This window comes from Engraulis encrasicolus, chromosome 11 (assembly GCF_034702125.1).
Source record: "Engraulis encrasicolus isolate BLACKSEA-1 chromosome 11, IST_EnEncr_1.0, whole genome shotgun sequence".
Classification (NCBI taxonomy): Eukaryota; Metazoa; Chordata; class Actinopteri; order Clupeiformes; family Engraulidae; genus Engraulis; species Engraulis encrasicolus.
In genome coordinates, this window is record NC_085867.1 from 14,574,474 (window position 1) to 14,599,994 (window position 25,521).

Genomic DNA, 25,521 nt, shown 5'->3' on the forward strand with positions numbered 1-25,521 from the left:
AAATAAGTTGATTGGACACAAGACAAGAAAAATGACAAGTAGTTACTTAAAGTAGTCATAGTGGGGTTAGTAAATTAAATTACATTACACTTAGCTGACGCTTTCATTTATTCAAAGCGACTTACAACTATTATTTTTCAGGGTATTGATTACAGTCCCTGGAGCAATGTGGGGTTAGGTGCCTTGCTCAAGGGCACTTCAGCCATGGATGGAGATGTAGGGAGAGGTCAGGGGTGATTTGAACCGGCAACCCCTAGATTGACAGACCAACTCTCTAACCACTAGGCCACGGCTGCACCGTAAATAAATAACCAGTGAATAAATAAATTATTAAATTAACCCATGGTACAGGTACAATATAGTGTATACAAGTACAACAAATACATATAGTGCAAATACATATAGTGACTGTCATCCACAGGAGTTTAACACTATGAAATACATTTTGTATTTACGAATATTTCCCCAAAAGTGAACTTTTGGAAAATCATACTCTATGAGTATTGAGTCCCTGTTCACATGTTAATGACTCTACTCAGATCTTTAAAAAAAAACATCCTGACAAAAAAGCTGTGCATAGCACATACTACTGTCCAGATGTTTGGTTTCACCGGCAAATATAAACACTCAGGCATCGATGATGCGAAAAGAGGTCAGGCGGTTGGAGGCGTCCTGACTCTGGCAGACGTCCACACGCTGCCTGTTTTCGTGGGACGTACTGATGAAGTAGCCTTCAAACTTGGCCGACTCAAAGCTGGAGAGGGCCTGCTCTGTGGAGCTCTTGTAGAAGAGGAACCGCTTCATGTCGCCGCTGATGTCCTCCAGGGTCTCCTTGGTGATCACCTGAACAACACAAAAAATGAAAGAGCAGGAATTAGAATCACTTTTTTTTGTTTTTTTTCTGAATGACCAGGGCAACATGGGGTGTCTAATATATGTGTGGACCTCACTTCAGATGATGACACATGGGGCAACTCTGTAAACAATGTTGGCAGGGGAAAAAATGATTATATTCACACTAAAGATTCATAGATGCTTCAGATTTAAATCGTAAAAATAGTGTTGCTTTAATATCAGACAGACATCTGTTAGGAATCGACATTGATCAATCCTCCTCCTAATAATTGTCATCCTAAATCTTGATGCAATATGTGGGCCAGCCAGATGCCTGTGTGTGGTTGTGTGGTGCTTGAGCGTACCTCCAGGCCCAGGACAGGTGTTCCCGAGACGGACGTGCAGGACAGGTAGAGGTTGCCAGGCACCCCCAGGACCACAGGGACACCCTGATCACGAGGAACCGACGGGGTGTATGAGCACAAGTCCAGCTTCACTGCAAGGCAGAGGGAACAGGGATTAGAAACCTAACACCACGCAGACAGCAGTTCTCAGTTCTCAGGGGAAAGAGAAGCAGCAAGGGCAACATTGAACTGTCCACTCTCTGAAATCCCAGAATCCTTCACTTACTAGCAACAACGCACACTGCAGACCAACAGTGCACTGCCATTTGACCTAAGATTATGAGGTGCACGAACGTCAAGTTTTGTATGTAATGTGTTATATCGCTACTCATTCTGTAATGACAGGTTATCTAGTGGTGCACATCTCATTTTCAGCAGGTTTCTGAAACAAGTTGCTCTTGTTGGTGGACTAACAAGGCCATTAGAGATACTCTGACCAAGGCTTCAAGGAGGCCCGTGGTAGCCATACAGAAATATCAGACAGCAGCACGAGTGGAACTAGGGCCCACCCCACATATGAATCAAGCTCTGCAGTGTGCTAAAGACTCACACTGACTGTGGGAATGGTGGAATCAGGATTGGTAGGCTACCGAGTTGTGCTGTGCTATGCTATGCTCTGTTTGTTCTTAGTGCGTCATATCAGTGCAGCTAATGTTGCTTACCCCTCGTGCATCAACTATAACTTAAGGAAAAAGCTTAGTGTCTCAGTTACTACTCATTGAGTTCTATTGATCTAATTTCTTCTTATGTTGGAAGCAAAGGTTAACAGCAGTGATCTTCTTGTGTGTTTAGGACATTGTGTTCTGAGCATAGATGCATAGATGGTAAAGGAAAACTGATTAAAAAAAACTCTGGTTAGTAGAAAAGGCTTAATGTCATGTAGTGGCTTGGGGGAAAACCACAAGCCACAGCAGCAGCCAGTAACAAAAAAGGACATGTCAAGCACTGGCTGTGTTGTGCTATGCTTTCTGTGTTCTGAGAGCTCAGTTACACAGGAACGCAACAAGGTTTTTTATTTTAAACTGAGTATGAAAATTATTGCGACCACACAGCAGTGCTTCTGTGAAAATACCAGGTCCTCATGGACAATGACAGGCTTGCTGAAAACGATGACGAACACATTCAGAATACACATTTATGCGTATGAGTATGAGTATTTACGAGTACACCACCCACCTCTCAGGCTCATGTTGGCTCCCTGTAGTGTGATGGCCTGCAGTTCATTAGTGACTCCACTACTGAGCACCAGGCTCTTCTGGTGTTCGTCACAGAGGAAGCACTTCTTGTCCGTGCCCGTGTGCGTGTAGTGTTCTGGGGCCTGGTGCGTGCGCACTTGGATCCTGGGCGTCACATACTCTGGATGACAAAGAATTGTCTTGTGAGTCAAGGCATAGTGGTTCGCAACCTACGACAATATTCCTTCAGAATGATAAGATATGGTGCTGTATGAGACAACAATACAAGTTACAATAAAACTATAAACACAACACCAGGAGACACAGAAAGATCATGAGTCCACCACTTTTATCTACTTTTATCTATCTTACAGTTGTTTAGGTTCAGGGCACTAGTTAAATTCTCTGAATCGATGTGGCGTTAGGTCCCCTCAAGGATACAGGCCTACTGAATGTCTATCGAGTGGTAGCCTGGTCATAACATGAACAGAAAACTGTTTTGACTCGAGATTATGTATGGCAATGCAAGGCTAACCATTACACTACATTACATGACATTACACTTAGCTGATGCTTTTATCAAAAATGACTTTCAGTTAGTTGAAGGGTATTGCTTACAGTCCTTGGAACAGTTTGGGGTTTGGGCTCAAGGGCACCGTAGACATACAGTTCAGTGGGGAGTGGAAGGGTGGGATTTGAACCTGCAATCCTCTGATCTAAAGCCCATCTCCTTAAAGGGACACTGTGTGGAACTTTTAGTTGCTTATATCCAGAATTCATGCTGCCCATTCACTAATGTTACCTTTTTCATGAATACTTACCACCAGCATCAAATTCTTAGTATTCATTATGACTGGAAAAATTGCACTTTTCATATATGAAAAGGGGGATGTTCTCCATTGTCCGCCATTTTGAATTTCCAAAAATAGCCATTTTTAGCTGCTAAAATGACTCCACTTGGACCAAACTAGAAAATATTTGATTATTACTTAGTAAACTTTCATGTAAAGATCAAATTTGGCAATAGGCAGTCCAGTTTCAATGAGCAGCATAGTTGCAGTACCTTTTTTGACCATTTCCTGCACAGTGTCCCTTTAAGCGTTAGGCCACAGCAGCCATAGTGATACATGAGCAGAAACAGTACAAGATAGTAGATTTGGTGGAAATGATGCAGAACAGCTCTGAGGGAACAAAAGTTTAGAAGTTGCTCCTCTTCTCACCTTCCACCAGGTTGTCCAGGAGGATGCTGCAGAGCTCGTCATCAGTGAACTCGGTGCTCTGGGCCTGCTGCTTGGTCTTCATGCGCTGCAGGGCGATGACCAGGTTGACCACCTGACGCAGGCTGTGGGGCTCCTCAGACACCTCCAGGTGGATTCCAGAGTGCAGCTCACACTCCTCCTCATCATCGCACAGCTGAGGAAACACACATAACAACACACTTGTTGACATGCGTTCCTACAAGATAGAACAACTCAACTGACCTCAATAAAAAGAGGATAACTTTGCATGAGTGCATCGAAACAGCTGGAATTAACAATTAGTCAAAATGTGAATGAATTGAAAAGTAGACTGCTGTTTTTATGATAGATGCAACGCCTCACCTTGACCACCTGATGGCAGTACATGCATGAGTCGATTTCCACATCGTCTGGTCTGTAGCAACTGTGAAAGGAAGAAAGTGCGCCAAGGTAAGGAATGAAGCCACATAATTATTTTCATCGTCTCATAACTTAATGGAAATCACAACACATAGACGCTCAAGGTGCATGTAGGCCTGTGTATGCCAGAGAGACTATCACCAGAGACTCAATCTTTGATAGCATTCTGATGGCTCAGTTCGATTGTTACAGTATAGCCTGAGATTGGGGGAAACCAGCAAAACAAACTGTAATAATTGTACCATAATTGCTCACCTGTCCAAAGCGTCAGCCAGATTAAAACATGTGTCAGCCATGATTCTAAAATGAAAGGAAAAAAGGTTAGCTCGTCAGTGCCCCAATCAATCTGTTCATTTAAACAAGAACATTCATATAGCCTACAATTGCATCTTACCAAGGTAAATTCTTTAGACTGGTATTGAGAATGTGTTGAGTTGCAATCCGTAATTGTTCTGTCCCTGGCTGCATTCTGCGTCCTGCTTTTATAGACGTTTGATTTCCGCAAAAAATCCCTAAATCACTAGAAAGTCACACATTGCGACACGACACCCGTGCGTGCAGCCTAATAAACAGAGTTTTACGCAAGCAAGAGGGGGTTGAGGTTTAGGAGAAAGAATGTGGTCAGTAGGCCTAGCTCTGAATCTAAATGATGCACTTGTTCTTTGCAATACACTGTCACTCACCTTTACAGAAAGAGTTACTTAAACCTCTCACAATTCTTATGATATCTGTCATCATTACTTTGAAGTAGGCTATCGTATCGTTGTTTTGGTTGCAGTGCTGCTGGTTTCTGCAACAATGAGGTTTCTGGGAACCCTGGACATGCGTGATGATGTTCATCAAAATTGTAGGAAGATTTCAATTGGTTTGACAGAAATAGGCCTAAACCTTCCATTTTCAAGCTTTCAATGGCCTACCAAGGCAATTCAGGAAATACTAGGAGTAGAACGATCAATCTTCCATTGAAAATGGTAAAATTCCATTCCTTCATACAACACTTTCATTTTTGATACTGTGCTTTTAACCCATCCATTATGACCCAATAAGGTATAATTTGTACAGTCTTGATCAACATTTTGTGGGGGATCTGAAAGAGGAACTTGAAATGTCACTGACAAAAACAATAATACAGCTGTGATTAAGCATGACTCGTTTTTTTTTTACTCTCGTTACTGGTTCAAATATTTATAAATCATGCTAACAAACAAATGCAATGATTTACTGGCATGTAAACACAATGCATCTCTGTGGCATCTGAATAAAACCCATCAAATCACAAACCCACAGGCCCAGTCCTTATGGCCATGCCAGTGCAATGTTGTGTTAGTATATATATCAATTTGTTTTACGCCAACAAAGTTGGGCAATGGAGGTGCTGTGGCACAGTGTGCTAACTCTCCTGACCACGTACAGTCTATGCTGTATGCCCATGGTGACACAGGTTCAAGTCTGGCCTGACTGGATCATCATTTCCCATCTCTACCCCTTCTCTGTCTCTCACTGGTTTTCCTGTCTGCTCTCACACTGCCCTATCTGAATAAAAACAATCTTAAAAGAAAGAAAGAAAGATGGAAAAGAAGAGATGGGCGGCCCTGCCGTGGCCAGCCAGTAGGGCACTCGTCTATCATGTGGCTGACCCGGGTTCGATTCCCTGCCCGGGTCCTTTGCCGACCCCTACCCGTCTCTCTCCCCATTCACTTCCTGTCCACCTCTCACAGTGTCCTGTTGAATAAAGTTGAAAAAGACAAAATAAATCTAAAAAAAAAAAAAGAAAAAGAAGACATGGGCAGTGACTCTTAGGTGACCCTTATTAGTCTTTGAGCAAGTTCATCACGGGGTCAAAGGTCAAGCTCACAACAGGCTGCTGTATTGAGTTATCCAAAGAAACGCATGCAGTTTTCATGTGTTTATTATTCCCATAATGTCATGGATCAATCTCTTTGCTTATCAACACTTGAACACGTGACATATTATTCCTGGTCATCCTAGTCCTTCGAGACAACAGCATGACTCCTTTAACCTATTTGTGAAGCAGCTGTGCACTGGCCTACGAAGAACTAGCGCAGTACCTACTTGGTAGTGAAGGGGAGGCACCCTGCCTGACTTCAAACCCAGGACTCCAGGGCTAAAACATACACCTGTTGGAGAGCCACAACTCAAGTGACTTAACCCTGGACTGGTCCACAAACTCAGATGCACTCTACAGGAAAGGCCAAAGCAGGCTCTATTTCCTCAGAAGGCTGAGGTCCTTCAATGTCTGCAGCTGACTTCTGTATACAGTATGTTCTACCAGTCTGTCGTGGCCAGCGTGCTCTTCTATACTGCGACGTGCTGGGGTGGAAGCATCAGGAAGAGAGATGCTGGACGCCTTGACAGACTGGTGAGGAGGGCGGGGTCAGTGGTGGGCATGGAGCTGGAGACACTCACCTCAACAGCTGAGAGCAGAACACTGAGCAGACTGGACAATATTATGGACAATGAGCATCACCCCCTTAACGCCACCTTCACTAACCAACTGAGTCTGTTCAGCCACAGACTCCGTGCTTTCACCTGCAGGACTGGCAGAGTAAGGAAGTCCTTTGTCCCATGGGCAATTCAGCTGTTTAACAACACACAGAAGGACACTAAGAAGGACATCATCATTGGGGACTGAACTGCCTGAGATGCCAGAGCTGGCCCAGACCGGGAAAACAGGGCCGTCGTTAGTCCTATTTTAGGGGGTTTTAGCTCCCCCTACATTAGTATTACCCCCCCCCCCCCCCTTAATAATTTTGCACAAAAACAAAGGGAAAAAAAATGCTTTTTTATTTTTTATTTTTTTTACATTTTTCCAAAAACAAGTGCAGTTAAGCACTGAATACGAACCACCAAGAAGGCAAGTTAATCTGAATACAAGTTCCTGTTTGCTTATTTATTGTTTAATGCCACTTATATCCTACTGCACAGCAATAAAAGCACAGTGCACAACAATATGTTAGGCGGGGGGAAACAGGTAGAGGATTGTGCTTTGTGACTAACACCTCGAGAAAAGTGTCATTACTTACACTGTGAAATCTTCCGACCCAAAGTACCAATTTTCACTCACAATACCCGTGTAATAAATCCATTTGACATTGTCTTTAAATTATAGTTGAGCTTTAATATTTGTCTGAACAGTTTGAAAATACACACGAACTGATTAAAAAAACTACTAATGGAGTAAAAATGACCTAATATCTGCCGGGGATGCAGTTTTCCAAGTAAGGAACCTGTTTGAATGAATCGCTTCCTGACCACTGCTTCTCCTGGAGACGCGCAGTTAGTAACTCCTTAAAGTTCCTTGTCCTTGTGTAAATTATGCTCTCGGCATTTTTATCTAATCATTTTAACTTCCGTACATAATATTCATCAGTTGAAACATTTTGAAGCTTACATATAAGGAATGTTCATTAAAATGTGATTTAAAAAAAAAAATCACTGTAACTAGTGTTTATAAATCGGTATGGTGCTCTTAAAATAATTGTTCAAGAAGACGCTTTTGCACACCTCTGTAGGTGGGCAGGTGCGTAGGATATTATCCCAGTGGGGTTGTCATTCAAGTCTAAAGAAATCCTGCACACTGTCCATTCCACCAACAAACTTTAATACAACATGAAGAAGGTCGGATGACCGAAACAATGTATTAAAATTTGTTGGTGGAATGGACAGTGTGTGGGATTTCTTTGCTCTTAAAATAATGAGTTCATACACAAAACCTTAGCAGGTGAGCTGAAAAAAATGTGCATTTTCTTCCTCTGGGGCTAAGCCCCCCCTGTCTCTCAAACCTAGTGACGGGCCTGCCGGGAAACCTCTTGGCATGTGTGTGTGTGTGTGTATGTGTGTGTGTGTGTGTGTGTGTGTGTGTGTGTGTGTGTGTGTATTGTGTGTGTTGTGTCGTGTGTTGTGTGTGTGCTGTACAGTCACTGCACTTTTAAGGAACTTTTGACTCTTGACCACTGGACATACTTGTTTTCTTGATTACCACAAGCAAAGACTGTGATCTGGCAGAGATGGCCCAGTTACTGGGGAACCTCTTTGTGTGTGTGTGTGTGTGTGTGTGTGTGTGTGTGTGTGTGTGTGTGTGTGTGTGTGTGTGTGTGTGTGTGTGTGTGTGTGTGTGTGTGCATGCGCGTGTGATTGTCTAATACACTTACCTGTACTTTACTGTGACATTGTGAGAAATTTCCACCCCTATCATACTCTGTACACTGCCTACTTCAACATATTATACTATAGATGTATCTGTCAACACTTGTTCCAGGTCATGTTAAGATTGTCTACCTTAACTGACAGAGTATGTTGTCTGCACATGGTCTATCTCAACTCACAGAAAGTCTTTTTGCACATTGCAATTACCTTTTTTTTTTTTTTTTTTTTTTTTTTTTTACATTTTTTACACATTTACATATTTACTTTTTTGTCTTTATTATTTTTATTTTTATTTTCCCCTCCCTGACTATTTCAGTGTTATTTGTGTCTTGAAATGTCCATGTGGGCATTTGTGTATTTGTGTATTTATGTAAGCTACTGGATACCTGAATTTCCCCCTGGCGATCAATAAAGTTACTCTACTCTACTCTACTCTACTCTACTCTACTACTACTACCCCATAATGCACGCTGTACCCTATGAGGCACACTGTAATAGACATTGAAAGGTTAATTACCATACTACTTTACTACGACATAACACATGGCCTCTAGTAATGCACTACGACTTGGTCATTGTCATTCTGGTAACAACAAATTTATAACGCCATGTTTTAACGGGTTAATAATGTAGGAATAATGTCTTTTATATTGTAATCAAATCAAATATGTTGTAATTTGTTTGTGCTGCAATGTTGATGTTTTTGTCTTTCACAAATTGGGTGTTGATCTCTAGTCTGAATTCAATTTCACTACACAACATGTAGTTTCAACATGCAGTACAAAACATGTAGTTTCTACATTTAAACTTTTACAGCAGCGGTTCCCAAACTTTTCAGCGGGGACCACCTTTTGGATTTAAGAATATTTTCGCGACTCCCCCTAGGAATTTCTTTAGTTTCTTTTAGTTTTTAGTAATCTGATAATAGAAATCCACAGGAGAGTAAATACATCTATTAACCATACAAGTGATTACTGTTACTAAAAAATTATGGAAATGTGTTAGTTGTTAACCTTCCCATTTCTAGCTGTTAACCTTCCCATTTTTAGCTGTTAACCTTGAAAAGGAAGAAAGGAATCACACACTGGAGCTGAATGCAAGATCAAAAACTGAATTAAACAAAGCCGAAAAAATTAAATAAAACCGACAGACAGGGGACAAACGTTTCGGGTCTAGCCCATCATCAGTGTTCCCAGTTCATTATACTGCTCTTTTTAGAATTATGCACCGAGCGATACGCTCAGGATTAGACATTGGCGCGGACGCCACCCCACCAGTACTATTTAGTTGTTAACCTTCCCATTTTTATGCAATGTCCCTTTTGTTCGCGACCACTCTTCAGTACCTCTGCGACCCCCCTAGGGATCCTGAACCACTGTTTTACAGTATGAAACTGAAGACTCTTCCCATGGGGAAAACGTGTATGAGAATCTTATAAAATCGTCCATTAGAAATTGCCCCCTTTTATATTGTGGGTCATATATAGAAAGCAAGCTCTCATATACATCCAACAATGTACTGTACATGGAATGTGTACGTCTAGTATCATGTATTGACCCCTGGGGGAAATTAAGGTGTCAAGTAGCCAGGGTTGGGGAAGTTACTTTTTAAATGTAATCCGGTAAAGTTACAAATTACTCTTTCAAAAATGTATTCAGTAATGTAATCCCATTACTTCAATATTTAAGTAATGTAACGGATTACTTTTGGATTACTTTTGGATTACTTTCCAGTCGATGGCTAGCTCGAAACTGACTTACACTTTCCCTACACCAGTACCAAATCATCGTAACGGGAAGACAAATGAATAAAAAATTGACTGTTATGAAATGGCTCTACAAGGACATTACGGGCTTGACAACACCAATGTTTTGAAAAGCCTCCCCATCCCATGATATTTTTTTTTTTTCCAGAGTAGGCTATGTATGACCTGAAAGTGCTGACGCACATGTTGCATGCATGCTGAATATTAGCAGTCTTATCAGGAGGTGTTTCTTTAAGTTAGACGTTGTGTCTTTCGACGCTGACATATTGACTTTGGGTTGGCACAACCGGCACTGGACATCGATATTGGCGCCCTTGTCTTCCTTGAAAATGAAATGTTTATTGTATTTCCACCGGGTAAATGCATTTTTCTCCATTGCTCACGACTGCTCTGTACTTCTTTGACTGAGTGATTGATGCAACGACAACGAACTATTGAACACTCCCACCAGCAGGGAAGGGAAGCAAGGCTGAGAGAAAACGTAGGTCGGTCAGGAATGCTACTGTCACTGTCGTCATTACGTAACAGGTGATGATTCCGGCGAAAAACCAAAAATCACAGCATACAAGCCGCGGCATAACAATAAATGAATAAATAAATCAGTTAATATAATAATTAAATAAATAAAAGGGACCAAAGACGCAATTTCACAAGAATTGTAATCCTGTTAAGTAATCCCCATTCCCACTGAATGTAACTGTAATCTGAATACATATTTTTTTGCTTGTAATGTAACGGATTACAATTACATTGATTTTGTATTCTTTTACCGTAACGCCGTTACATGTAATCCGTTACTCCCCAACCCTGCAAGTAGCATACATGCATACATAAATACAGAAGTCATTACACACAAGACATTACACACATCATTACACATATATTAACCATATATGATCCATTTGGTGTTATACTATATCTTTTCCCGAATGGGATAGGCAGGATGGTTACGTGAAACTGAGGGCTCTTATCTCTGCAATTTGGGACAATGTCCCGGTGTGTCAAAGGGGAATATAGAGATTGCGACGCATTATTAACAGGCAGGAATGGAATGTAGTGGCTTGATACGTCAATTCTAATGTACAACCAACATCTTGTGATGCAATGGAGTAATTTATCAAAAGACTAAAATTGGGCGGTTTTGGTCTGCTGTAACTGGTTTTACCTCCCAAACTGGTACTGGCTGGATGATGATGATGAGGATCCTGTGTGTTTGTGGAGTGGGCGGGGAGATCTTCAGGATGTGCACACTAAGTGACAGTTATTAGAAATACTCATGAGATACAGTATGTTGAACGTCATCATCAACGTCACCAGAGAGTGACATCACTGTTATAACAGCTGACATGTAGGCGTTGTGTTTGTGTGTGTGTGTGTGTGTGTGTGTGTGTGTGTGTGTGTGTGTGTGTGTGTGTGTGTGTGTGTGTGTGTGTATCTGTATGTGTGTCTGTGTGTAGACAGAAATGGTAGGGTTGAGGGGTACCGACATATTAATGTTTAACGCAATACGGCTCCTTTCCAAAAATTAGAATATCATGGAAACGTTTTTTCCCCCATAATTCTATCATTCCATGTTCCATCCATCAAGAAATTAGAATACTGTATAGAAGTCAATGGATATTCACTTCTATTACCAAAACTTGATTAATGCTTAAAACGTGACTGTGGCTGATTGCCTTTATAGTGGTATTTCACAACAGTTATGGAAACCCAGATTATCTGTCAGCTTTTGGTTGCTGTCAAATCTTCTTTATTTTTGAGTCTATTGTCCTTGAAATTCATCTTCGTAACATCCAATTGATTGTCTATATGGGGCTTTTAGTTACAATGCCCACACCACTGAAGGACCAAAATGTGGTACGGTAAGCTATGGGGTATAATCAAGAGGGAAATAAGTGTCACCAGATCCAAAACCAAAAACAGCTGACAGCAAAGCATCGAGGATATCTGGGCTTCCATAACTCCCATGCAATGCCACTGCCATTGAATTCAAGGCGCATCATGACAGTGATTAAGGCAAAGTAAACAAGTATTGAATATTGACATGTAATTTAGAAAGTACCATATTTCAAGTGATTTGATGTGATCTGAATGTGATCTGAAAATGTTGATTTAATAACAATATTCTTTTTTTAATCCTGTATTCATGTTTTTAGCTGGAACCGCACAATATGTAAGAATAAACAAATTAATGATTTGAATTGTTTAAAATGTGGGTCATGAATCTATAATCTATAAAGTTTAACAGTTTTGATGGAATTATGGAAATAAATAAACTTTAACATAATATCCCATGATTTTTTTGGAAAGGAGCTGTCTGTGAAAGCTAAAACCCTCACCCCCTGCAATAAGGACAGTTATGCATCGGCTGGATCAGGTAAGATGTTTATGTAGCCTTCTTATCAGGGTACCAAAACATTTTGGACAATTCCATGCTACCAAAGCTGTAGGAACAGTTTGTTGCGCACCCCTTCCTCTTCCAACATGACTGTGCACCAGTGCATGAAGCAAGCTCCATAAAGACATAGATGAGAGACAGTGGTATTGATGAACTGAACTGGTCTGCAGAGAGACCTTACCTGAACCCAACTGAACACCTTTGGGAGGAATTAGAGCAGACACTGAGAGCCAGGCCTTCTCTACCAACATCAGTGTGTGACCTCACCAATGCACTTTTAGAAGGATGGTAAAAAAATGTAGTAACACACTCCTCAACCTTGTGGACAGCCTTTCCAGATGAGTTGAAGCAGTAATAGCTGCAAAAGGATGACCGATATCATATTGAAGCCTTCTTTGAGTTAGGAATGGGATGGCAGTTAAGTTCATACAGTGGTGAATACTTTTGGTAATATAGCGTATATTGACATGAACCAGGAAGTGTGGGCCTAAGATGTGGGTAAATAAAATTCATCACAGTCTCTGCATCATCACAGGATGTGATGTAGGTGACTATGGTGATGGTAGCAGACAATGGCCTCTTTTGAAATCACCTAACTGGCTGGAATTGAAACAGGGACTTTTTGTTGACAATCTCGTTCACACCTCAACATTCCACATGGTTTGACGCAGTATGGTACGGTATGACGTTTGGTCCAAAAACATCGCTGTTTCCAACCAAAAGAAATTGCATGCTCGTATTTGTATCTGCAGCATGGGAGGCAGGTGAGCAAGCTAATGAGCTAACAGGAAGGATGAATATCTGTTACAGCCCCCAAACTGGGGGCCTAGAGCCCTAGGGGGGTCCCGGAGGTACTGAAGGGGGGTCGCCGACAAATTCACTTCTAGTTGCTGTCCTGTGGATTACTAGCAATATTAGCAGCACATTTTTTGTCCATTAACATTGCTAGATTTTCCATCAATAGCTTGTACGCTAATATTGCTAGAAATCCTTACTAGGCTACGACTATGGTGAGTGGGGGTGGCGAAAATATTCCAATGTCCAAAAGGGGGTCCCCGCTGAAAAAGTTTGGGAAACACTGTGTTACAGTAGCAACATCCCTGCCGCCACCAGGGCCGCTGACAGCTTTGGCTAGGCCCGAGACAAAGCCACCTGCTAGGCCCCAATAGATACAATGTAACAAGGACCCAGTTCTGGGCCCAGGACAACTGACCCCTTTGCCCCCCTCTGTCGGCTTACCTGCTGCCGCTCTGCGGGTGCAACAGGCACCAACAGGTATTCGAACAGCAAGGACTGATTAAGGAATGAAGTGTGCCACTGCAGAGGCAAACATTTTTTTTGACGAGTTACTCAGTGAAGTTAGTCACCCATGCTGGAAGGAAATTGGCAGGCTTTCTACTTCTGAGCTTGATTTTTGATACCTCTGTGAAGTCACCGTCTACAGCTAAATTGCTTTAGATCCTGGCCTAACCCCTTGGCAACAGCATCCCTGACCTAACCCATTGGCAACAGCATCCCTGACCTAACCCCTTGGCAACCGCATCCTGACCCTGAACTTTAGTTACTCTGCAGTATCCCTACCCTCCCTGGTCCAGTAGGCACCAATGAAGGGCTGCTGACAGCTTTGGTCGGGCCCAGGACAAGGCCATCTGAAAAGGCCCCCTTTCAATGTAATGAGGACCCACTTCTAGGAACCCTTTTTCCATGGGCCTGGGACAACTGACCCCTTTGTCAGCCCCTTGTTGGCTTCTTTGCCAACAGGTGTCTGAGCGGGAAGCATAAGATAAGAGTCTGCTTACGACAGGCCAGGCTTCTTCCTCCCTGCCCTGGCTCTGTGCCTGCCTCACCTGCAGTTATGGAATAGCTCATGCATTAGTCACACACAGCGATTGTAATGTACTCTCATTGGTCACGCACAATGGCAGTGGCTAAAAGCCAACAAGCCTGTGCAGATTATTTCAGATGATAATTAAGAAGCTATACGTTTAACATTCATCTGATATATTATTTTCAGTGTCTCTATAAAGTAATGTATTAATATTTTGATATTTTATTAGAAGGTATTTTTTATACCTTTTATACAATATAGTTTACTATATATATATACACATATCCTATTTTTATTGTTAATTTTACATTTTATTGTATATAGGCTACTGTACTTTTTATGTTAATTTTATGATTCATTTTTTAATCTCTACAGTTTATTTCTTTGCTTTTCAAATTTCTATAATTTTGCTGTTTAAATTATAGGCAAGATGTAAAGCACTTGGAACTGGAAAATGTTGCTGCATAAGTACATGTAAGTCTCCTTGGCCTGAAACAAGACTTGTTTAATGGCTTTTAAAATCCTCGTTGTAGTTGGTGAAATAGCCCATTTCCTGTTGCGGCATGAGCCACTTCCTTGTCGTTAAGCCAGGCCAGATGTTCAAAGGGCTGAACAGGTCTGGGCAGGCTTCCCATCAGACAGGTATATTCCCACTGGGTGGGGTGTGTGCAGCGTGGGAGTGGTGGCCAGGTGACTTTGTCGGCATAGTGCTCTATACAGCACAGCATCTTACTTGTGTGTGGCAAAAAGGGCCACTGACAGTCTTGATGGGGGCCTAAGACAATGTCATCTGAAAAGACCCACCCCCTGTATGTTAAATGATAATAATCGGGGCCCTGTACAACTTATCCTTTAAGCATTTTCTGGGGCTTTTTGGCCTTTATTAGTATAGGACAGTATGAGAGTAGACAGGAAATGATTGGCAGAGAGAGATGGGGCAGGGCTGGGAAATGACCCCGACCGGACTCGAAGGGGGGTCCCCCGTGGGCATGCAAGCCCAAATGCCCTCTGTCAGTGGATCGAGGGACAGATAACCCCGCCCCTTCCTGTGGTTAGTTCTAGGTGGCCAGAATGGCACTCTTGTTATCAGAGGTACTAGCAGGTGGAGTCACACAGTCACACATTAGATCAGGACTGTCAAAATCTGACCCGCAAGGTAATTTCAAATGTGTATAACATTATGATGGGAATGGGAGTTTTGTGTTTTTCTTTGTGAATTTAAGTTTTGACAGTGTGCAATGTACAATGTCCATCCTTTTAAAAAAAATGAATTTCATCACGCTACTTCGACCCAGATTTTGAGTTTTGCCCACTGTGGGAATCAGTTTGACATACTTGCAATAGACGCTACACTATAACAGTATGACGGTGACGGCTATTGTGGTGTCTTTGCGACACGAGTGGACCAACCATCACAGACACAAACACACTCACACAGACATATAGACATGCAATGAAGTGTGTGTGTGTGTGTGTGTGTGTGTGTGTGTGTGTGTGTGTGTGTGTGTGTGTGTGTGTGTGTGTGTGTGTGTGTGTGTGTGTGTGTGTGTGTGTGTGTGTGTGTGTGTGTGTTTATGAAAGAGGAAGGAAGGAGGATTCACTGACGCCTGTTTGTGTGTAATCAATATGCAACTTATAGACACAGAGATTCAAATTTAACAATACTGTGTGTGTGTGTGTGTGTGTGTGTGTGTGTGTGTGTTGCAATGGAAAGCACTACTCAAAAACCTCAAACTTTTAAATAATTACTTACGATAACATGCAGCAAAATAACATTGCAATATTCTTTGCAATATGTTTACACAGCTTGTGAACACAAATAACTTGGAAATACGTTCAATTGCATGATCCTTTTTAATCTTCACATTTCATTGCTACGTTTATTTATTTGCTTTTTAAATGTCATGCAATTTAATGTATTTCTAAGTCATTTGTGTTCACAAGCTGTGTAAGAACATTGCAAAGAAATTACACAGAAATTACACAGTATGCATTGTGTTGTGAAAACAAAACTGAAGATGAGCATAAGTCGTACGAATCTGTGATGATGGAGGATGTGATTGTAGATATTGGACAATAGAAATCAAACAACAATGTTTTTACAAAAAAACAAAACAGAACTTAACAGCAGGGCTCTAAATTAACACCAGCCAACGGGCCAATGCTGGTGAAATTTCAATTTGGCTGGTAGAAAACACCAACTTACTAGCCACTTTGACCCATTAGTGAGTATATGTTTGGTTTGTAAGATTAGCATCCTCTAGCCATTTTGGCTGGTAGGGAAGTTAATGTAGGGCCCTGCTTCACAGTAACATGAGAATAAATGGCATACATGATCTCCAAAAAATCCATGCTCCTGGACACGGATGTTAAGGACACAAAATCTGTGTCCAAGAGCACGGATTTTGCCTAAATTCCGTGCTCCTGCACGCAGAATTATTTTCCGTGCTCCTGGACACGGAATTGTTTGAAGTGCTTTCTATAGGCTATTTCCACAGTCTTGTGTTTTCTCAGGATTTTTCTAATTTCAAATATTTTGTCTAAAAAAAAAAAAAAAAACATTTTTTACTGACAGGTTAGGGTTAGGCATTGTTTTGGTATGGGCACAGCTAGTTTTCTTTCGTTCATTATATGAGTTTGATAGGCTAGCAACCAACTGGAAAAGGTATTTCTCAAAAATATGTCTTTAATGACAGGTTAAGGTTAGGGAATGTTTTGGTCAGGGCACAACTTAAATTGCTATAGCATTATTTTGTTTAGGATTAGCATTTGGTATGTATTTTCTAATGATAGAGTTAACACAGTGCTGTGGTAATATCCTATAGAAAGCACTTCCGTGTGCCCATCACAGAAAACAATTCCGTGTCCAGGAGCACGGAAAACAATTCCGTGTCCAGGAGCACGGAATTTTGGCAAAATCCGTGCTCCTGGACACGGATTTCGTGTCCTTAACATCCGTGTCCAGGAGCACAGAATTTTTGGAGATCAGGCTGATAAAATAGGACTACAATGAGACCACGGATGGTTGCATATCAAATTCTGATAAATATTGTTGTGAATAAATTATATCACTTTCACTTCATTTTCTTGGAGTGCTCTTACGACTCCTCAGAAAGTCCAGTTGCGTGTTGGTGTGGTGTGGTGTGTGTGGTACGGGAGCTTTCCCCAATGTCAGCCACGCAGCGGTGAGCACGCGGTCGTACAAGGAATTTACACGACGGGATGCCGCAACAGGAAATGATGGCATGTGGTGGTGGTGGTGGCGGGGTGGGGGATATTAGGCAGACATCAGACGTCAGTGCCATATTACATTGTTACGCTCATTGCAATATACTACATGTGGTTTGTAAAGGTTGGTTTTCTCCCATTGTTGTTGTATAATGCATTCAAATGGCAGGGGCTGAAGTTTCATTCTTTGTATAATATAGGTACCTATGCAGTTTGCAATGGTTGGATTTTTTTGATGGAGGGAGAGAGGGGGAGAGAGTGTGTGCTAGGGTTACAATGTTCATTATATAGGCCTATGTATGTAGGCCTGCCTTGCAAAGGATGGATTTTTTCCAAGCTCCCATGTATAATGCACTGAAATGGCTCAGATGGCTCTATGGGGTTCTTCCATATGGGTTCGTCTGTTTTGCCGGGCTAATTACTTACAAAGTGTGTGTGTGTGTGTGTGTGTGTGTGTGTGTGTGTGTGTGTGTGTGTGTGTGTGTGTGTGTGTGTGTGTGTGTGTGTGTGTGTGTGTGTGTGTGTGTGTGTGTGTGTGGTTCAGCTGCATGTGTGTGGGTGTACTGTACTGTCATCATGAGGGTTTTGTTTATGTTGTGGTTTGAAGGCTGCTCTTGTGATGGTCACTCATATTGTGATCATCTCCTCCAGCCCACTCAATCACATCCTTTCTCTGAAATACAGCATGTTGCACCAGGTGTGAATTCATAGTTAACATTTCACTGTGCTATTTATAGAAATAAACTAGCGGAAACAGGCAACCAATCCGGCCCCAAATGACGCATGGGTGCACATGATGTTGGATTCTAATGAAAGTTTATTTAGAATATTTGGTAACACTTTACTTGACCATCGTGCTGCAATTTATTGACAAACAACGTTTCGGCCCGTATGGCCTTTCTCAAGAACTTGAGAAAGGCCATACAGGCCGAAACGTTGTTTGTCAATAAATTGCAGCACGATGGACAAGAGTGTGCGGTACCTTCTTCTACCAAATTGATCCTGCACCCGCTACCTGCACCTCGAAACCTCTGGTGTGCGTTGGTTTCCTCCCTCAAAATATAAACACTTTACTTGACACCGGTGTGGTCAGGTATGACATGACAGTGTCGTAATCAAGTCATGAACGTGTCATAAACATTATGTCCGTGTCATAAACATTTTATGACTGTTGCCATTAAGTAACATTCAGTTACGTTAAAGACAGCTTTGACAATGTCAACTTTTCATGACCATACAATGTTTATGACATTGACATAATGTTTATGACGCGTTGATGACTGTGTCATGACAATGTTTTGACACTCCTATGACACTGCCATGTCATGCGCATTACACCAGTGTCAAGTAAAGTGTAACCGAATATTCTAAATAAACTTTCATTAGAATCCAACGTCACCCATGCGTCATTTGGGGTCAGTGAATAGTGTAGCTGTCTTTTTCCCATATGAGCCTAGAAAATATTTGGTGACGATCGAGCTATTAATGATGAAGTTTAAGCCTAGGAAGCCCATGCACCAAACTGTATAACATGAATAGTATAGCCCAGCACCACACCATTGTTGAAGCTGTGGAGCCAACGATTGGTGTTCAACATATGCCATGCACATTTCACTTTTCTAGACGTATGCTGGCCAACTCTTACCTGACTCTCGCGCGGCCATTCAATGTAGTTCCATCAAATTCCACATGGTGTTCAGCACTGAGGCAGAACTATAGCCTAGTAAAATTATTTTTGCCTATGAGTGGGTCTAGCCTCGGACAATGCCCCAGGCCCTGAAACCGGCGGACTAATCACAACGCTGGAGATTTGTGTTGAATCTTTGGATGCAGATCGGGTGGGGTTTGGTCACAGCATTGGCCTATAGGCACAGACACGGTTTGGAAAACAACGGGTTGTTCCCATCCACAATCTTACGCTCTCTCATTGATCTGGTTTACTACATTCATCTCGTGAAAGACAGGTTAGTCCAATTCTGCTCTATTCCATGTAAGTCACAGTTTCCACACAGTAGGATTGCCACCTCTGTGACAAAAAAATCTGGACATTTAAATAATGATAGATCCATATGCTTGTAAGCTCTGACTCCCTTCATTCAGTGTCTAGGAAAACTGTCCCCCAATAGACCATTAAAAACCGTGACAATATAAGGGAAAAGCGGTACATGTGGCAGAACTACTACACAGTCAGCACTATAGGATAAGACATTCAATTCTGCTTTGATGCCATTTGAGGATCTGAGGATCCCCCTCACCAACATTCCCAGAAAACTGTCAAATAATAATAATAATAATACTTTCGTTTTATATAGCGCCTTTCAAAACACCCAAGGACGCTTCACAGAGTGTTGTGTTGGAGAGTGTGAGTGTGTGTGCGCATCAGTGTGTGAGCATGTGTGTGAATGCCTGAAAGTGCTTGTGGAACTAGCAGCCATAAGCCTCCAGGAAGAGATGTGTCTTAAGGTGTTGCTTAAACATGGCCAGTGAAGGGGCATTTTGGATGTGGTCGGGCAGATTGTTCCAAAGAATGGGAGCAGCAACATGGAAGGCTCTGTCACTGGTGGCCTTGAGCCTGGCACGAGGGACGATCAGCTGGCCCTTGGAAGAGGACCGCAGGGATCGTGAGGGGTCATAGGGGTGAAGAAGGTCACTGAGGTAGTGGGGTGCCAGACCATGGAGGGACTTGAAGGTTAGGAGGTCAAGAGTCTGGTGAGTCCAGAGGAGGCCAAACTACGGCCCAGGGGTATTATGCGACCATCTGCTCCGTTTCATGTGGCCCATCATGAAGTTTAAAAAAAGAATGTGGCTTGTTAACCTAACATTAAATATTATATTTATTGCACAGCCTGGTTTTAGAACAGTGTACCATATCTGCAAGTTTTTAGATCTAAAAGGCACTCAATCACAAACTGGTTACAAACGAATAGTCCCCTTGCAAGCTTAGTTTTTCTGTAGGCTATGCAACCCTCAAATAGAAAAGTGTCCCCACCCCCTGGGTTAGTCCAACTCTGCTCTCTCCCATGCATAAGCCACCGTTTCCACTCAGTCAGCACTAGGGTCAGACTTTCAATTCTGCTTTCATGCCATTTTCAACTCTGAGAACCCTCCTTACCAACATTCCCAGAAAAAGAGTTCCCCCCCAAAAAAGAAAAACACTCTGTCATTGTGACAAACTATTAGCCACTTGGCTGCATACTGTAAATCAGGCAGTGAAGTATTAGACCCTCTCTTAACTAAAATATGGTCATCAGATTGTATTGTACTTCATTAGTTAACCTATAAAGATGCCCAGGGCCGATGACTGCTTTAGCCAGGTCCGTGTCAAAGTCACTCCCCACCCCCTTCTCTGAGCTCAAAACAAGAGACTTCATTGTCCACCCATGCTGGCATTCCTGTTCACATCCTTACATTTACTAGTCAAATATGTGTTGTTTAGTTAGTTCACCTGTTGGTAAGACTGTAATTATAGGGTTAGGGTTAGGTAAGGGTAGGATCTGGTCATGGATGGCTTTGACGATGACATAGAAGTTAACTGTCAATTGTGAGTTTGCGTGAGTTTTCTGGTGATCTACAAATGTAAAGGGTCAGCCCATTTAAAATGTAAAGTTAGTTTAACACTTCCCTGGCTAGTTTGACTAATAGTGTGTTCGTACTATCGTACCATATAATGGACTTACCAGTTACCCCTTTGCGATATGGTTTATCTGTTGTGATTGTTCTACAATGAGCAGTGCTAGTTTGGGTGAATTACAGAAATGGACAGTCCTTGGGGGAATGCAGTGGCGCATCCGTACCATGCACTTGTACATGGGGACCCAGGTTCGATTCTTTCAGTCTGGCTCGGGTCTTTTCCCAACCCTGCCCTGTCTCTCTCTCCTACCACTTTCCTGTTGCATGTTCACTGTCCTATCACAATAAAGGCACAAAAAACCCCAAAATAGGCCTATATATTGTTTAAAAAGAATGACCAGTCCACAAAGAATACACAACTCGTCATTTGATCATTCATTCATCATTTTACAAATAACTATTCATACTATTCATTTTGTATCTGTTTTTTTTATTTCAACAATAATCACAATTTAGAATAGCCAACAAACTACTTGTTTGCTAAATTCATGAGGAATGTTGTGCAAAATTGTCACTGTATCAGAACCATGACTTAATATTAAATAAGTTAATACAAATTTGCATGAAAACATACACATTAGATAAATAATGAAACAAATAAATACATAAGTCCATAAATAAATAAATAAATAGCAACATATTCCGAAACTGAAACAATAAATAAATACAAACAAACAAATTTTGAATACGGTATGCCATTCACAGAATTAAACATCAATTCAATAACAACAATAATTTCCTTCAAAACGTACTGTCGGGTCACACAATTTGTATTTCCCAACACACATGAAATTAGAGCTTAGAAGTTGTAGCAAAACGGTTCCACTTTCAGACATCAATGATATTGAAGGATGTCAGGCGGTTTGGTGCGTCCTGACTCCTGCAGACATCCACACGCCTCCTGTTTTCGTAGGACGTACTGATGAAGTAGTCTTCAAACTTAGCCGACTTGAAGCTGGAGAGGCCCTGCTCTGTGGACGTCTTGAAGAAGAGGAACCGCTTCATATCGCCGCTGATGTCCTCTAGGGTCTCCTTGTTCATCATCTACACAGAGAAATAACATAAATTAGAATCAGAACTCACTATTAAAAGAAGCAATATGAACACAGACCTGAAATATAGGTCTCGTTTCATACATACACAGATACATCTATATACACATACATATCATACAAGCTAACTCTTGTCCAGACTTGAAGATATATGACTAAGTTTCTGTATAGCCTAAGCCCAATGTGACGGGTGAGAGCAGTCACACCACACAGCCTTAAACTTGAGTAGGCCTATCTGGAATACCATATGCAGTATGACTGCAACGCCAAACAGCTTGACTTCCACATCTTCAAGTACTGAGATGTCATTGCATCACTCTCTGGTAACAGGTCTAAGTATATGGGGAGTGACCTTGCAGACGGTTCTAATAATGGCTGTATGTCATTGTGGAGCAATTGCTCACAGGGCCTCCTTATGGACTGCCAAGGTCATAATATGCCCCCCACCCAAATACCCGGAGGGCCCCGGAGAAAATGCCTGCTTGCCCCCCACCATAAGATAACTCCACCTCTACTGAATGTAAAGTGGTGCTTGAGCGTACCTCCAGGCCCAGGACAGGTGTTCCCGAGACGGACGTGCAGGACAGGTAGAGGTTGCCAGGCACCCCCAGGACCACAGGGACACCCTGATCACGAGGAACCGACGGGGTGTATGAGCACAAGTCCAGCTTCACTGCAAGGCAGAGAGAGAAATACGATTTAGCAATTGTGCTTCAGATCTACACACTTGAAACCTTGGTACCGTGTCACATCTGAAATGAATTGCTCTGGTCTTCAAGAGGTAGTCTATCCGAAATACATGGCTCTGGATATAAGAATAAGAGTAACTACACACCTCTCAGGTTCATGTTGCTTCCCTGTATGGTGATGGCCCTCAGTTCTTTAGTGACTCCACTACTCAGGACAAGGCTCTTCTGGTACTCGTCACAGAGGACGCACTTCCTTTTTGCGCCGTTGTGCGTGTAGCGCTCTGGAGCCTCGTAGGTTTGTTCATGGACTCTGGGCTTAACATACTCTGGAGAACACAGGAATACCAACATGAGTCAAAACATAGTGGTTCAGATAGCCTACTACAATAACAGACAGTATATGAAACTTTGCTTTAAAACAAATGGTTTGTGTAAACTATAGTCTCATCTAGACATCTCAGAGTCCTGTTGGTTGAAGTTGTCATGCAACACATGCAGAGCAATGAACTGAAAGACAACCCTAACTGAAAAGGGAAATATGGAAGTGAGGTTTTTTTCTTTTTCTGTGTCCTTTCGATCACTACTCTCTGACTACCAATTTGTTATTACTACATCTCCCTAGTCAGACATAAACAGCTGTCAATATGTGCTTGACGCAAAATAATATTTTGTCTGGTTTAGGCCAACCATCTGCTTTGAACAAAAACATCTCTCTAAAAGCCAGACAGCGTTCATAGAACCTTACACAGCATCTTATTTAAACGATGAAGATGCCTGCAAAGTGTTACACTAATTCAACCATGGTTGTATTCTATTCTATTCTATTCTGTTCTGTTCTGTTCTGTTCTGTTCTGTTCTGTTCTGTTCTGTTCTGTTCTGTTCTGTTCCATTCTATTCTATTGCATTCTGTTCTGTTCTGTTCTCTTCTGTTCTATTCCAGACCTATTTTGAGGGATGGAAGTTGCTCCTTCTCTCACCTTCCACCAGGTTTTCCAGGAGGATGCTGCAGAGCTCGTCATCAGTGAACTCGGTGCTCTGGGCCTGCTGCTTGGTCTTCATGCGCTGCAGGGCGATGACCAGGTTGACCACCTGACGCAGGCTGTGGGGCTCCTCAGACACCTCCAGGTGGATCCCAGAGTGCAGCTCACACTCCTCCTCATCATCGCACAGCTGAGGAAACACGTAGGATTTTTTTGTTATATTTTTTTTCTCCTGTAAGCATCACACATCCACAAAGACAGCATAAAATATTTGAGTTTCACAATGGCTACATAACTCAGAGGTTGGAGAGGTTATTTGCTCTTTCTTTTTTGCTTGACCCAAAACTTACAAAATTATGAATAACCACATCAACTCAACTCACTAATGTGATAATGTGTTCATCAGTTGCAGTGGCTTACCTTGCCCTTGGGATGGCAGTGCACACAAGAGTCCATTTCAAGTTCATCACGCTCGTAGCTGTTGCAAAATTAAGCAAGAAACAGTTGAATAAACTTAGCTTATTTAGCTTTAATATATCTTTTTTTTAATAAATAAAGAGAAGTTATGTTATCAATGTGGAGGCAGTTTGTATAAGCTACTGTAAATGTAGCTTACTTGACCTCAAAGAGATAAAACATCAACAAGCTGATGATATAAAATAAGTCTTTCAGGATATATTTTTATTACCTGTCCAGAGCATCAGCCAAATTGAAGAGCGAAAATGTTGTGTCAGCCATAATCTATTAAAGGGGAACAAATATTGAGCATCATCAGAGCACTGCCACTCAAATAAGAGAAATCAAAAGCTGTACTACATTGTCAGAAAACCTCAATAACAATGTGGCTTACCGAGTATTAGTCAGAGGTAATTTCTTTAGATGTGCTGAGTTGAGTTGCTCAGTGAATTATGTTCTTCCTTCTTTGGTGTCTCACTTATAAAGCCCACAGAGCTGGACGGGAAATTCCCTCGGCATAATAGAGAAGTCTACGAAATGGACAACCCACTTTTAACCCCCACCCATTCAGTACATCACCTAGACTGGAGGAAGTGGCTATCAATACCAAGGTTGCGACAGTGTGGGTTTCCGGTCCCTGCAGACTCAGAGAATGCCCCTCATTTAAAAGTTTCTTCATCACAGGTCTAAAAAAACAAAAAAACAAAAACACAACACATGCTCCAACCTGCTGTGGATAATATTGGCTGTTCTTTCTCACCTGGCCAAGACGTGGGTGGAAGGCTGAGGCAGGCAGGTGGTGCAGTTGGCAGTGACATCAGGTGTTCCTGGAATGTAAAACAAAACCCATTGGAAACTGACACTGGTGAACGCATCCCATTCCTGTGTTTCTGGAGGGAGATTGAGCTGATAAGGATGGCTGTATGTTGGGCTGAGTTCAGCAGTGTTATCGGATTCAGGACACCAGAATTGTGTGTTATTGGTAAGGGGGTGGGGGCAGGCCTGGACTGCTAATATCCCGGTGGCCAGATAGTCCTTAGGTGCGGATAAGAGATAAGATAAGATAAACTTTTATTGCCACAATCCACATGTAAACGCACATTGAGGACACACAAAACACAACCTGGCCTATAGAGTCTAGTCCTCAAGGTCCGCAAGCTGTAAGGGCAGCACAGTCCAATACAAATAAAAAAGTTAGTCTACTAGTTAAGTTACTGAGTTAAGTTACTAAAAATAAGTTACTAAAAGTTACTGAAA

General features: G+C 41.9%; 1 protein-coding gene across 1 annotated transcript; it reads right to left on the minus strand.

The window, feature by feature from the left end:
* Nucleotides 1-24,716, minus strand: il1b (interleukin 1, beta). Its single transcript, XM_063211111.1, has 15 exons — nucleotides 24,659-24,716; nucleotides 24,497-24,549; nucleotides 24,229-24,286; nucleotides 23,806-23,998; nucleotides 22,975-23,154; nucleotides 22,682-22,812; nucleotides 21,922-22,131; nucleotides 13,641-13,651; nucleotides 11,169-11,237; nucleotides 4,327-4,371; nucleotides 4,015-4,075; nucleotides 3,634-3,826; nucleotides 2,415-2,594; nucleotides 1,200-1,330; nucleotides 1-843 (listed from the first exon to the last, which is right to left on the minus strand). The coding sequence occupies exons 2-15, from the start codon at nucleotides 24,544-24,546 to the stop codon at nucleotides 628-630; spliced, it is 1,728 nt and encodes a 575-aa protein (XP_063067181.1). The 5' UTR covers nucleotides 24,547-24,549; nucleotides 24,659-24,716; the 3' UTR covers nucleotides 1-627.
* Nucleotides 24,717-25,521: the final 805 nt, after the last annotated feature.

Coding starts and splice junctions, on each gene's coding strand:
- il1b (XM_063211111.1), bottom strand. CDS start 24,546: ATGGCTGACACAACATTTTCGCTCTTCAATTTGGCTGATGCTCTGGAC. Junction 22,813..22,974: donor AAGCAACATGAACCTGAGAG/GTGTGTAGTTAC, acceptor TCTGCCTTGCAG/TGAAGCTGGACTTGTGCTCA. Junction 4,372..11,168: donor AGCCAGTACCAGTTTGGGAG/GTAAAACCAGTT, acceptor CTTTCATTTTAG/AATCATGGCTGACACATGTT.